The 16,156-nt window shown below is 35.8% G+C and overlaps 1 protein-coding gene across 1 annotated transcript; it reads left to right on the top strand.

Moving 5' to 3' along the window:
- The first annotated feature begins 11,889 nt into the window (after window positions 1–11,889).
- Window positions 11,890–12,935, top strand: LOC139888746 (uncharacterized). Its single transcript, XM_071871737.1, has 3 exons — window positions 11,890–12,386; window positions 12,593–12,737; window positions 12,822–12,935. The coding sequence occupies exons 1-3, from the start codon at window positions 11,890–11,892 to the stop codon at window positions 12,933–12,935; spliced, it is 756 nt and encodes a 251-aa protein (XP_071727838.1).
- The last annotated feature ends 3,221 nt before the right edge of the window (window positions 12,936–16,156 follow it).

Below are 16,156 nucleotides of genomic sequence, written 5' to 3'. Positions count from 1 at the left end.
TGAGATTCGTTACCACCCGGGGAAGGCAAATGTGGTAGCCGACGCCTTGAGTAGAAAGGACAGAGAACCCATTCGAGTAAAATGTATGAATATAATGATTCACAATAACCTTACTACTCAAATAAAGGAGGCGCAACAAGGAGTTTTAAAAGAGAGAAATTTAAAGAATGAAATACCCAAAGGATTGGAGAAGCATCTTAATATTTGGGAAGATGGAACCCGGTATAGGGCTGAAAGGATTTGGGTACCAAAATTTGGAGATATGAGAGAAATGGTACTTAGAGAAGCTCATAAAACCAGATACTCAATACATCCTGGAATGGGGAAGATGTACAAGGATCTCAAGAAACATTTTTGGTGGCCAGGTATGAAAGCCGATGTTGCTAAATACGTAAGGGAATGTTTAACGTGTTCTAAGGTCAAAACGGAGCATCAGAAACCATCAGGTCTACTTCAACAGCCCGAAATCCCAGAATGGAAATGGGAAAACATTACCATGGATTTCATCACTAAATTGCCAAGGACTGTAAGTGGTTTTGATACTATTTGGGTAATAGTTGATCGTCTCACCAAATCAGCACACTTCCTGCCAATAAGAGAAGATGACAAGATGGAGAAGTTAGCACGACTGTATTTGAAGGAAGTCGTCTCCAGACATGGAATACCAATCTCTATTATCTCTGATAGGGATGGCAGATTTATTTCAAGATTCTGGCAGACATTACAGTAAGCATTAGGAACTCGTCTAGACATGAGTACTGCCTATCATCCACAAACTGATGGGCAGAGTGAAAGGATGATACAAACGCTTGAAGACATGCTACGAGCATGTGTTATTGATTTCGGAAACAGTTGGGATCGACATCTACCGTTAGCAGAATTTTCCTACAACAATAGCTACCATTCAAGCATTGAGATGGCTCCGTTTGAAGCACTTTATGGTAGAAAGTGTAGGTCTCCGATTTGTTGGAGTGAAATGGGGGATAGACAGATTACAGGTCCGGAGGTAATACAAGAAACTACTGAGAAGATCATCCAAATTTAACAACAGTTGAAAATCGCCCAAAGTCGACAAAAGAGCTACGCCGACATTAAAAGAAAAGATATAGAATTTGAAATTGGAGAGATGGTCATGCTTAAGGTTGCACCTTGGAAAGGTGTTGTTCGATTTATTAAACGAGGGAAATTAAATCCAAGGTATATTGGACCATTCAAGATTATTGATCGTTTCGGACCAGTAGCTTACCGACTTGAGTTAACTCAACAACTCGTGGCTGTACATAACACTTTCCACGTCTCGAATTTGAAGAAATGTTTTGATAAAGAAGATCTTACTATTACGTTGGACGAAATCCAAATCAATGAAAAACTTCAATTCATTGAAGAACCCGTTGAAATAATGGATCGTGAGGTTAAGAGACTTAAACAAAACAAGATACCGATTGTTAAGGTTCGATGGAATACTCGTAGAGGACCCGAGTTCACCTGGGAACGAGAAGATCAGATGAAGAAGAAGTACCCGCACTTATTTCCAGAAGATGAGCCAATTCCTCCAATCGCTTAAAATTTCGGGACGAAATTTATTTAACGGGTAGGTACTGTAGTGACCCGAACTTTTCCGAACCTTTCTATGATTATATGTTTAATGAAAACTATATTTACATGATTAAATGTTTCCAACATGTTAAGCAATCAAACTTGTTAAGACTTGGTTAATTGAAACGGAAATTTTGTAAAAGTCTGATTACCCAGTTTGACCAATGATTCACGAACGCTATAAGTTGTATATGACATGATGATACACAAATGAATAAATATATATGTTTAACATGATATAATGATCATCAAGTATCTCATTAAAAATAGTAACAATAAGTTATATACTTAAAAAGGAGACTATTGACGTATGAAACAACGATACATATAACGATTATCGTTATAACCACGTCTTACTAAATATATATGAAGCATATTAATACATTGTTATATTATATATATAACATGATAATATGATAATTAAATATATCATTAAGTGTATTAACAATGAACTACATAAGTAAAAACAAGAGTACTAACTTAAGGATTTCGAAACGAGACATATATGTAACGAGTATCGTTGTAACGACATTTAAATGTATATATCATATTAAGATATATTAATATATCATAATATCATGATAATATAATAATTTAAAATCTCATTTGATATTATAAACTTTGGGTTAACAACATTTAACAAGATCGTTAACCTAAAGGTCTCAAAACAACACTTACATGTAACGACTAACGATGACTTAACGACTCAGTTAAAATGTATATACATGTAGTGTTTTAATATGTATTCATACACTTTTGAAAAACTTCAAGACACTTATCAAAATACTTCTACTTAACAAAAACGCTTACAATTACATCCTCGTTCAGTTTCATCAACAATTCTACTCGTATGCACCCGTATTCGTACTCGTACAATACACAGCTTTTAGATGTATGTACTATTAGTATATTCACTCCAATGATCAGCTCTTAGCAGCCCATGTGAGTCACCTAACACATGTGGGAACCATCATTTGGCAACTAGCATGAAATATCTCATAAAATTACAAAAATATGAGTAATCATTCATGACTTATTTACATGAAAACGAAATTACATATCCTTTATATCTAATCCATGCACCAACGACCAAAAACACCTACAAACACTTTCATTCTTCAATTTTCTTCATCTAATTGATCTCTCTCAAGTTCTAACTTCAAGTTCTAAGTATTCTTCATAAATTCTACAAGTTCTAGTTACATAAAATCAAGAATAATTTCAAGTTTGCTAGCTCACTTCCAATCTTGTAAGGTGATCATCCAACCTCAAAAAATCTTTGTTTCTTATAGTAGGTTATCATTCTAATACAAGGTAATAATCATATTCAAACTTTGGTTCAATTTCTATAACTATAACAATCTTATTTCAAGTGATGATCTTATTTGAACTTGTTTTCATGTCATGATTCTGCTTCAAGAACTTCGAGCCATCCAAGGATCCGTTGACGCTAGATCCATTTTTCTATTTTCCAGTAGGTTTATCCAAGGAACTTAAGGTAGTAATTATGTTCATAACATCATTCGATTCATACATAAAAAGCTATCATATTCGAAGTGGTAAATTAGTAATCACTAGAACATAGTTTAGTTAATTCTAAACTTGTTCACAAATAAAGCTAATTCTTCTAACTACACTTTTAAAATCAACTATATACATGATCTATATCTATATGATATGCTAACTTAATGATTTAAAACCCGGAAACACGATAAACACCATAAAACCGGATTTACGCTGTCGTAGTTACAATCGGGGGCTGTTTTGGTTTGGATAATTAAAAACTATGAAAAACTTTGATTTAAAAGCTATACTTCTGGAAAAATGATTTTTCTTATGAACATGAAACCATATCCAAAAATCATGGTTAAACTCAAAGTGAAAGTACGTTTTTCAAAACAGTCACCAAGATGTCGTTCTTTCGACGAAAATGACTACCTCTTTCAAAAACGACTTGTAACTTGTATTTCTGAGTATAAACCTATACCTTTTCTGTTTAGTTTCATAAATTAAAGTTCAATACGAAACCGTGGCCACTTAAATCACTCAAAACGGATTAGAAACGAAGAAATGGCAAGCAAAACAAAATTGGTAAAAACTACTCATTTTAGCTACGTGAAAATTGGTAACAAATCTATTCCAACCATAACTTAATCAACTTGTATTATATATTATGTAATCTTGAGATACCATAGACACGTATACAATGTTTCGACCTATCATGTCGACACATCTATATATATTTCGGAACAACCATAGACACTCTATATGTGAATGTTGGAGTTAGCTATACAGGGTTGAGGTTGATTCCAAAATATATATAGTTTGAGTTGTGATCAATACTGAGATATGTATACACTGGGTCGTGGATTGATTCAAGATAATATATATCTATTTATTTCTGTACATCTAATTGTGGACAACTAGTTGTAGGTTACTAACGAGGACAGCTGACTTAATAAACTTAAAACATCAAAATGTATTAAAAGTGTTGTAAATATATTTTGAATATACTTTGATATATATGTACATATTTGTTATAGGTTCGTGAATCGACCAGTGGCCAAGTCTTACTTCCCGACGAAGTAAAAAAAAAATCTGTGAAAGCGAGTTATAGTCCCACTTTTAAAATCTAATATTTTTGGGATGAGAATACATGCAGGTTTTATAAATGATTTACAAAATAGACACAAGTACGTGAAACTACATTCTATGGTTGAATTATTGAAATCGAATATGCCCCTTTTTATTAAGTCTGGTAATCTAAGAATTAGGGAACAGACACCCTAATTGACGCGAATCCTAAAGATAGATCTATTGGGCCTAACAAACCCCATCCAAAGTACCGGATGCTTTAGTACTTCGAAATTTATATCATATCCGAAGGGTGTCCCGGAATGATGGGTATATTCTTAAATATGCATCTTGTTAATGTCGGTTACCAGGTGTTCACCATATGAATGATTTTTATCTCTATGTATGGGATGTGTATTGAAATATGAAATCTTGTGGTCTATTATTATGATTTGATAATATATCGGTTAAACCAATAACTCACCAACATTTTTGTTGACGTTTTAAGCATGTTTATTCTCAGGTGATTATTAAGAGCTTCCGCTGTCGCATACTTAAATAAGGACGAGATTTGGAGTCCATGCTTATATGATATTGTGTAAAAACTGCATTCAAGAAACTTATTTCGTTTGTAACATATTTGTATTGTAAACCATTATGTAATGGTCGCGTGTAAACAGGATATTTTAGATTGTCATTATTTGATAATCTACGTAAAGCTTTTTAAACTTTTATTGATGAAATAAAGGTTATGGTTTGTTTTAAAATGAATGCAGTCTTTGAAAAACGTCTCATATAGAGGTCAAAACCTCGCAACGAAATCAATTAATATGGAACGTTTATAATCAATATGAACGGGACATTTCACAAGGGGTATCGTACTTCTCTAAAATTGATCTACGATCAGGTTATCACCAAGTTCGTGTAGCCGAGGAAGATATTCCAAAGACAGCTTTTTGTACAAGATACGATCACTGCGAGATTTTAGTTATGCCGTTCGGGTTGACAAATACGCCAGCAATATTCATGGATTTAATGAATCGGGTGTGCAGACAGTTTCTCGACAAATTCGTGATAGTATTTATCGAAGATATTTTGATTTATTCAAAGACAGAATCAGAACATGCTACACATTTGATACAAGTATTAGAACTGTTGAAACGGGAAAAGTTGTACGCCAAGTTTTCTAAATGTGAGTTCTGGTTAAGAGAAGTGCAGTTTTTGGGTCACGTTATCTGCCAAGAGGGTATTAAAGTAGATCCGTCTAAGATAGAAGTGGTAATGAATTGGAATTCACCGAAGACTCTGACAGAGATTAAGAGTTTTCTGGGTTTACCCGGTTACTACCGAAGGTTTATTAAAGATTTCTCAAAGATCGCGGGTCCATTGACCAAGTTAACCAGGAAAGATGTAACTTTTCGATGGAGCGATGAACAAGAAAACGCCTTTCATACATTGAAATGGTTATTGTTTCAAGCTCCGATTTTAGCGTTACCTGAGGGTACAGAAGATTTCATTGTGTATTGTGATGCGTCATTAGCCAGATTGGGTTGTGTGTTAATGCAGAGAGAGAAAGTTATTGCCTATGCCTCAAGACAGTTAAAAACTCATGAGAAGAATTATCTGACACATGATCTAGAGTTGGCTGCGGTTGTATTTGCGTTGAAATTATGGAGACATTATCTTTACGGCACTCATTGTGTGATTTGTACCGACCATAAGAGTCTTCAGCATATATTTTCGCAGAAAGAATTAAACATGCGTCAGAGACGGTGGCAAGAGCTAATTAAGGATTATGATTGTGAAATTCGTTATCATCCAGGAAAGGCAAATGTAGTTGCAGATGCTTTGAGTCGAAAGAAATCCACTGACAATGTAAAATTCATGTGAATTGAGATTGTGTCAGATTTTATTGATCGATTAAAGATAGCACAATTAGAAGCCTTCAAGGATGAACATTTGAAATCTGAGATATTAGTAAAGTGAAAAATGGATTTAATTGACGATTCTCGTGGATTAAAGACTTTTAGTAACAGAATTTGGGTTCCTTTGCTCGGAGGATTGTGGGATTTAATCTTGAATGAAGTGCATAAATCAAGATTGTCTATCTGTCCTGGAAGCACGAAGATGTATCATGATCTGAAACCTTTATATTGGTGGCCAACAATGAAGAAAGATATCGCGCATTACTTGGAAAAGTGTCATATATGTGCTCAAGTAAAAGCTGAACATCAGAAACCTTACGGGTCATTACATCAACTTGAGATTCCTCAGTGGAAGTGGGATCACATAACGATGGATTTCGTAACAAAGTTACCCCGAACCCAGAAAGGTCATGACATGATTTGGGTTATAGTTGACAGATTGACTAAAAGCGCGCATTTTCTGGCCACAAGTGAGATAGCTTCGCTCAGCAAGTTAGCCCAACTATATGTGAATGAGATTATAGTTCGACATGGAATACCATTATCTATTGTATCAGATAGGGATTCGAGGTTCGTGTCTGATTTTTGGTAGAGTTTACAGGAAAATTTGGGTACTCGAGTTAATCTCAGCATAGCGTATCATCTTCAAACAGATGGTCAAAGTGAATGTACTATTCAGACGTTAGAGGATATGTTAAGAGATTGTGTATTAGAATATGGAGGATCGTGGGATTCTCATCTACCTTTGATTGAATTCGCTTACAACAACTCGTATCACTCTAGTATAGGCATGCCGCCCTACTTGTATGGTCGTCGCTGTAGAACACCAACTTGTTGGTTAGAAGCTGGAGAGAAATAGTTTGCTGGTCCAGAGATTGTACAGTTAACTGCCGAGAAAGTAGCAATTGCACGTGAGAAATTGAAAGCTGCAAGAGATAGACAAAAGATGTACGCCGATCCGCGCAGATGGCCAGTTATTTTCACCGTAGGTGAGCAGGTATACTTGAAAGTATCGCCCTGGAAAGGAGTCATTCGTTTTGGTAAAAGGGGAAAATTAGCTCCGAGGTACATTGGACCGTTTAGAATATAACAGGTGTTGAATGATCAGACAGTAGTATTAGATCTTCCTACTGAGTTGGCTGGTATTCACAACACAATCAATGTGTGTTATCTTCGTAAGTGCAAGGTAGACGATGAAAGTCAGATTCTACCACTGTAAGATTTGAAAGTTGATATGAATAAGAAGTTAGTGGAAGAGCCTGTAAGAATTGTAGACAAGAAGATTACTAAGTTACGGCATAAGCAGATACCGATAATATTAGTTGAGTAGAAGCATAGCTTAGGTTCAAACCTGACATGGGAGACAGAAGAGTTGATGAGAACTCGTTACCCTCATTTGTTTGACCTTGACCAGATTCCGAGGACGAAATCTCCTTTAAGGGGGGTAGATTTGTAACAACCTCACATTGGGCCTAGTGGTAATTGTCCTAATTGCCCTTGTGTGTTATTATATATCATTTTAATAATTATATGTTTATAATTATTTAATTATATAGTTTAGACCAGTTTGTGACAAGGGTCACAGAACATGTTTGTTTATTTAATTTGGACCTCATTTGGACCACTTAATATGGTGTTTCGTATTTTAGATAACTGGTAAATACCCGTGTGTATCACGGAAGTGATTTCCTTCCAATGAAGGAAACCCCTTTTAGTTAAAACCTCTGCTTCTCATTTTATTTTCATTTTTGGAAATAATAACACATACATACACAAACGCTCCCAAATCTCACAAACCCTAATCCCTAATCTTGTTCTTGATCTTGTTTTTAATCTGGAAATCATTCCTTGTGATTTTAGTAACATCATAAGGTATTTAACAAGCGATTTCATATTCTAATTCGAGTTAAAATCAGTGATTTTCTTAGTTTTTATGTCAAAGTGGGTTTTGAATTAAAAAGTGAATTGAATGTGTTGTTTATGTTAAATTGATGTTAGAAAATGTTTGTATATGAGTTATATATGTTTCCTAAGTAATTGTAGTGTCAAAATAGTGCAAAAACGAGATTTGGTGTTAAAAATGACGAAAATAGCGACGTGGTACTGATGAACATCTCTTTTAAGGTTGCAGGATGCATCTGTATGGTTACGGGGTGTATCTGGACCATTTTTGATGCAACCGGGCGGTTGCAGTCTGGCAGCTTTTTGGAAAACTTGTTTTGGCAGTAACTTTCAAACCGTAACTCCGTTTTTGATGAATAAACTACCGTTAGAAACATAATGAGATTTACTTTCTAATTATAAAGTTTTGAAACACTGAATCAAACTTTAATTTGCGTCAAAATGATGGGATAGCGCGTATGCCTCGTTCTACATGCGTGGGATAGTTGCAATTGGATGGGGAACCATGTAAACTTGTCATATATGGATATATTATGCTATATGATGTTGTTTAGAGTACGAATTGATGATATTATTGATTAAATATGTGCTAACTTGAGATATGATATTCTCAGGTAATAAGAGAACGGAGAAGGCTAAGTAATATAAGACTTCTGAGTTCTTGCTGTTTATCAGGTGAGTGGGACTATCTTAACTGTTGTATGTATGTAGTAGCGGGTTATGCTACTATTGTCCTACCATGTTATACCTGATGAGTTAGCATACGATGTTTATGCTTATGTGATGATTATGTGCACTTGGGTATTATCGGCTATGATGTCTAGTCGGTAATCAACTTTGGGTATAAAGCTGAGCATAAGGTCAACCTTGATGTCAAGTTGGGTTCAAGAGTTACTATTCGTGTAGTATAGTTTGAATGACGCATCCCCTGCATCCGGATTACTATGCGAGGGAGACAGAAACAGGAACTTTCGGTAAACTCTAGCTCGATCAACTAGTAGTTAATGGCCCGTACAAGCCGCCGAGCCTAGTGTTACCATTCTAGCTTACCTTGTTGATGCTATGTCATTTTGCTTAGCTTGATGCTAGATACCTATGATTATTAGGATAATTCCATTCACTTAGCTTTATGCTAATCCCCCACAGTTTCTCCCTTGCAGGTTAAGTTTTGCATGATATAGTTTTGGGAGTGGTTACTTTTGGACATGTTTGACAGGCTACACTCTGATGTTTATATTTTGATACCCATATGTGTGTAAAAGCTTTTTGGCTAACGTAATAACTGGATGACTGTAATAACTATGGTTTAGTTAATTACTACGTATGGTTTGTAAATATCAATATATTATGTTTTTGCTGTGATTTAAAAAAAAGTACAGTGTTACATTACCCACGCCTTACACCTTCAGATCGGGCTGATGTTGTTGCTCGTGTATTTTACATGAAAGTTAAAGAGTTTATCGTCTTCTTGAAAGAACGGAAACCTTTGGGTGATTTCAGAGGAGGTAGACTTAATATTTCTTTTTTTTGGACTAATATTACTTTATATCATCTATATTATACACAAACATAACAATCGTTTACTTTTATTTTTCAGTTCTCTATACGATTGAATTTCAAAAAAGAGGCCTACCGCACTGTCATACATTGTTATGGCTGCATTCTACAGCTTCACCCCCAATTACTGAATGCCTAAACGATTACATAAGTGGGGAACTCCCTGATCCCAGAAGTGATCCAGCTGGTTATGTAGTCACCTCAGCTACTATGATGCACGGGCCATGCGGCGCAGAAAAACCTCGCGCGACATGTATGGAAGGTTTTGCTTGTAAAAAGAAGTTTCTGAAGAAATACAACAATAAGACTTTCTTTGACGCCGATGGCTGCGCACACTACCGAAGGCGTAGTATTGGCGTCTATACCACACGAAGTGGTGTTAAGCTAGATAACAGCTACATTATACCTTATAACAGACTGTTATGTATGACTTTTCATGCGCACATAAATGTTGAGTAATGCGGTTCGTCTACTCTTATCAAATATCTCTTTAAATACATCTTAAAGGGTACTGATCGCATTGCTTCTCGCATTTCAAAACCAACAGGCAGTGGCAGCCAGAAGTCAGCTGGAACTTCTCAGCCGGTTGATGAGATACATAATTTTATAGACGCCTACTTTATATGCCCGCACGAAGCTTGCTGGCGCATTTTTAAGTTCCCGATTCATCATCGTTAACCAGCTGTTCAGATCCTCGCTGTTCATTTATAAAACATGCAACTAATTAAGTTTCATGAGCAACAACAGCTCACCTCGATCATTGCAAACAATCCGTTGAAAAAAACTACTCTAACTGAGTGGCTACGTTATAACGTGTCTTCATCCCTTGGAAAACAACTCACCTATTTGGAATTTCCTTCTGAATTTGTTTGGTACAATGCAAAAAAATGTTGGCAACAATGAACAAACTTGAAGAAACCTTTTATTGAGAGAATATCCTACATACATCCTTCATATGAAGAGGCTTTCTTTCTCAGAATTTTACTGTGCCATCAGACGGGTTGCCAAAGTTTTGAAGATATCAGAACTGTTAATAAAGTTGTCCATAGTACATATCGGTTGGCTTTTCAGTCTGCTGGTTTGTTAGGCGATGATAAAGAATGGGCAATGGCACTAGAGGAAGCATCTGTGTCTGCAATAGCTTCGCTCCCTTTTTGCTCATATTTTGGTATACTGTTTGGTCAGTAATCCAGTTGAACTCTAGGAGAACCATTGAAAGTTGATGTCTGACGACATACCACTACGCGCAGCAGCGACATTAAATATGCCAACGCTGCACGTAAATGATGAGGACCTGCATAATTATGTTCTATTTGAGGTTGAAGTCCTTTTAAATCAATGTTCGAAATGAATTTCTGATTATGCACTTCCAACATTACCATCTGACCTCCATGTCGATCTAGCAAACAGGTTAATCATCGAGGAAAAAAACTACAACCGCGAATCTCTTGACGTCGAACGATTAGCACTGGAGCGTAGTATGAACTCGGAATAGAAACAAGTGTATCAACTGGTAACAAGTTCTTCGATTTTTAACCAACCTGAATTGGTTTTTGTGTATGGGCATGGCAGTATGGGCAAAACATTGTTATGGAAGTCAATTACCACAACATTAAGAGCAAGAGGGAAGATTGTACTGGCCGTGGCATCATCCAGTGTTGTGTCTCTACTGCTGCCTTCGAGAAGAACTGCGCATTCTCAGTTCAAGCTGTCATTGGACCCAACAGATGAATCAATATGTAATATAAAGAAAAATACTCAGATGGCAAAGCTGATCAAGAGTACAAATCTAATTGTCTGGGATGAGGCACCAATGAATGACAAATGTTGTTTCGAAGCTATAGACAGGAGCCTAAGAGACATTCTAGACAATGATGCACCTTTTGGGGGAAAGTCTTTTATTCTTGGGGGTGATTTTAAACAAACGTTACCATTAAAGAAAAAAGGGAGTAAATCTGACATATTAGCTGCTTGCATTACAACTTCGTATATGTGGCAAGACTTTAAAGTGTTTGTTCTAACACAAAATATGAGGTTGCTATGGCCAGACTTGTCGGCATCTGAAAAGGCGAAATGAGGAATTTTCACAGTGGCTATTAAGTTTGGGAAGCGGTTTTATAGGGACTCCTGATTCGGAAGACCCACATAATAGTCGTTGGGTATGTATTCCAGATAGGTATTGCATTCCCGATGATGAAAATGGTATACAAAATCTCATTTCTTTTATATACCCCCGTGAATCGTTGCAACATCCAACTGCCGCTGAACTCCAACAGAAGGCAATCGTTTGTCCAAAAACGACGACGCAGATGCTATAAACAAGTTAATTGTCGACATGGTTGATGGCCCAGTAACAACATGCAACAGTTATGACAGTGCAACACCACATGCAAATGGCGGTGGTGCGGCAGAAATGTTGTATCCAACGGAATACTTAAACTCGCTCAACTACCCAGGCCTCTCGCCACACGTCCTAAATTTAAAAGTGGGCGTACCATCCATTCTACTACGTAATATAAATGTTACTGGTGGCCTCTGTAATGGTACAAGGATGATTATTACTCAACTGCTAACTAAATCAGTCGAGGCTGAAATAATCATGGGGACCCGTGTTGGTGAGAAAGTCTTCTTCCTAAGAATGAAACTCATCCACAAAGAACCGTCGTTGCCATTTGTTCTAAAAAGACTGCAGTTTCCAATAATATTTTCGTATGCAATGACCATACAAAAGTCTAGGTCAATCACTCAAGAGGATAGGTGTTTATTTACCAAAACCCGTCTTTGGTCACGGGCAATTATATGTTGCACTCTCAAGAGCTACTTCCCCAGAAGGTTTAAAAGTGTTGATAAAACAACAAGAAGATCGTAGACCCAATGTAACAAAGAACATCGTCTACACAGATTTCCTTTCCTCGATTGCCGATTTTGAACCAGCACCAACTGGCCATATTGTCTGTTAAAAAAATAGCCAGAAATTAAATATGTACATAGTTAATACATATGTATTGTTATATTACTAATATATTTTACTTTGATAGTATGGCACAAATAACAGCTCTAGCACAGTTAATATCGGGTGATAGAAACAGGACAATTGCAGCTAGGATATACCAAAAGTGGGTAACTTACAGTTATCATATCCAGGCTCCTACTGGTTACTGCTGCATGCTCATTGATGAAATGGTTACTTACTGTTACACTGTTTTCTAAGATATTTGTATGTTCAATTTGAAACACCTGTCTGACATTGTATACTGCATTATGCAGAATTATCCTAAGCTCGTGAACATGCGCTATGGTGACAAAGATTTTCTTGACAACCTTATGCATTTGAACAAAGTGTACATGATTTCAAACTTTGAAATGTCCCGTTCATATTGATTATAAATGTTCCATATTAATTGATTTCGTCGCGAGGTTTTGACCTCTATATGAGACGTTTTTCAAAGACTGCATTTATTTTTAAAACAACCATAACCTTTATTTTATCGATAAAGGTTTAAAAAGCATTACGTAGATTATCAAATAATGATAATATAAAATATACCGTTTAGACACGACCATTACATAATGGTTTACAATAAGAATATATTACATCAAAAATAAGTTTCTTGAATGCAGTTTTTACACAATATCATACAAGCATGGACTCCAAATCTTGTCTTTATTTTAGTATACAACAGCGGAAGCTCTTATTAATCACCTGAGAATAAACATGCTTAAAATGTCAACAAAAATGTTGGTGAGTTATAGGTTTAACATATATATTATCAAATCATAATAATAGACCACAAGATTTCATTTTTATAACACATCTCATATTAGGCATTTCGCAAACTGCATAGAGATAAAAATCATTCATATGTTGAACACCTGATAACCGACGTTAACTTAATGCATAGAATATCCCCAAAACAGAACCTCTCATCTGTATAATAATCTCGAAGTACTAAACCATCCATAACCTGAATGGGGGTTGTTAAGCCCAATAGATCTATCTTTAGGATTCGCGTCAATTAGGGGCCATTTTCCTAATTCTTAGGTTACCAGACTTGAAGGGCGATATTCGGTTTAATAATCCAACCATATAATGTAGTTTTGCGTACTTGTGTCTATTTTGTAAAACATTCATTACAATCTTTATGAAAATATATGTATGTATATTTTCTTCAGATGTAATACAGATTTAATGAGTTAATATCATATTAAGCTCATTTGATTTTTTTTAGCTTGAATTAGAAATGAAAAATCTCTAAAACATTAGAGATCATATAATCTTCGCGGAATATTTCACTAATAAAATCAATACTTCATCATTTATTCTTATTGATATTCCTTGGTGAAGGATGTTGTTGCTCGTGGAAAAGATTTTTTTTTTTTTTTTTTTGTGAACCTTACAAGGCACAGATGATGTTTTCTGGAAAGTTTCAAGTACATCGAAAATAAAAGTGTAAAATCAATCATGTATTTGAATAATACACTTGATTTATTATGAAATGGAATCTATTAAGTCGAAGCAGAGATTATAGTTAACGATTATTAAGTCATTAACGAAGGATGTATAGCCTATTAGTAACATGAACTAACCGAGTAGTACCTACTTGTTATGATTTACATGTAATAGCTTAGTACGAAAAGATTTATTTTGATTTCAAATTTCACATATATATATATTTAAAATATACACATAATTTCTTCAGGGGAAATGAGTTAATACTTCATAACTCGTTGATACAATATACTCGTTGTTGATTTGTGATGATGTTGGTGATTATGAAATTGACGGAACTTGTAGTGCTACAGGTTTTGCCGGTGTTGGTGATACTGACGGTACTGTTGATGCTGCTGGTAAAACAAGTCTAGCTTGCAAATCGTGCACCATTTCGGTCAGGGTTTCTACTCTTCCTTCTATCATTTCAGTCCACTCATCTGATTTACAATTACGGCTGGAATAGATTATCTCTAAGACTTTAGAGATTACATAATCGCCGCAGAATATTTCTCCAATGAAGTTATGAATCAATACTTCATCGGTTATTTTGTTGGTACTCCTTGGTATCTATGGTGCATATGACGTTGATGTTTAAGGTACATATTATGATGTTGAGGCTTGCTGTGCGGATGTTGTTGGTGGTGGTAATGGTACTGTTGGTGTTGTTGTCGGTGGTACTGTTGATGCCGGTGATTCTGCTGGTGCTTATAACCTTTGCACCATATTCTCCAAAGCCACTACCCGAGAGCGAAGCTCGTTGACTTCTTCTACTACACCGGGATGATTGGCGGTTCGAACGAGCGGATGAATAAGATCCAGAATTTGAGAGAGTATATAATCATGACGAGATATTCTGGAGATGAGAGAGAAAATGGTGTCTCGAACAGGTTCGCCGGTAAGTGCTTCAGGTTCTTCGCCAAGAGGGGAATGTGGTGGATGGAAGGGAACACCTTCTTCTTGTCTCCAATGATTAAGTAGGCTACGAACCCATCCCCAATTCATCCTGAATAGGTGATGGCTGATTGGTTGATCCATTCCGGTTACACTGTCTTCGGAACTCAGGTGAATATCCATATAGGAATAGCTGTCGGAGTTTAAGGAATTTGAACTAGATGCGGGATCCATCTTGTATAATTAAGGAATTGATTTTTGATATGAATTAGATTATAGAACTTAGATTGATATTCTTCAATACATAATTTACATATGTATATATAATACCAAAATCCCATAAATTACGGAGAAATTTTTGGAAGATGTCAGGAAAAGTTTACAGTAACAGATACGCTAAGATATGAATTTTTGTCTATACACTATTTATGCAATAAATGCAGGAAAACGTGTCTAGACTTAAGAATGATAAGCATGTAATTTTCGACAAGAAATGATAAGCAAAACTTTTAACATGCAGACACGGTCGAAGTCCAGACTTACTAATGCATCCTAACAACTATCAGTTAGACACGCTCATGTAAGACCTGGTTCGCTAGGACCAACGCTCTGATACCAACTGTGACGATCGCTCCAAATCCATATGGACGAACACGTCATTCATCGATTTCATTGCGAGGTATTTGACCTCTATATGATACGTTTTGTAAATATTGCATTCTTTTGAAAAGGCACACCATAAATGAATATTTAAATCAAAGGTTTTCGACATCTGATGATTTCTACATATAGACAATCACAGTAATATAATAGTTTACAATAGTACTTCCATTGACAATGCAGTCAAAATAAGATACATGGTGATGATTTGGTGAATGCAACGTTTTCTTGAAAAATATGCCATGTAAGACTCCATGCACATAGCTTGTCTAACATATAAGCAAACAGCGGAAGACTTCTAGGGAACCTGAGAATAAACATGCTAACAAGTGTCAACACAAAGGTTGGTGAGTTCATAGTTTTAATGTTTTGCATAATCTGTACATAAAGGTAGATCACAAGATTTCAGTTGTTTCATCCAGAAACGTTTATCAAAATATTCTACGAAATTGAGCACCCTGGTAACTAAACTTAACGTATATATAATTTATACCCTTTGTATAATCATCTTAATAATACACGCAAACCAACGTGTACGCTTCTCAAATAGCATACGTCC

Source organism: Rutidosis leptorrhynchoides, chromosome 2 (genome assembly GCF_046630445.1).
Source record: "Rutidosis leptorrhynchoides isolate AG116_Rl617_1_P2 chromosome 2, CSIRO_AGI_Rlap_v1, whole genome shotgun sequence".
In the NCBI taxonomy this organism is placed as follows: domain Eukaryota; kingdom Viridiplantae; phylum Streptophyta; class Magnoliopsida; order Asterales; family Asteraceae; genus Rutidosis; species Rutidosis leptorrhynchoides.
This window is presented reverse-complemented; position numbering and strand designations above follow the sequence as displayed.

Excerpts from the sequence above, each read along its gene's own strand:
- LOC139888746 (XM_071871737.1), top strand. The coding sequence starts at position 11,890 with ATGGTTGATGGCCCAGTAACAACATGCAACAGTTATGACAGTGCAACA. Across the intron at positions 12,387-12,592 it reads AAGAGCTACTTCCCCAGAAG|TATGGCACAAATAACAGCTC; the intron begins GTTTAAAAGTGT and ends TTACTTTGATAG. Across the intron at positions 12,738-12,821 it reads GCATGCTCATTGATGAAATG|AATTATCCTAAGCTCGTGAA; the intron begins GTTACTTACTGT and ends TGCATTATGCAG.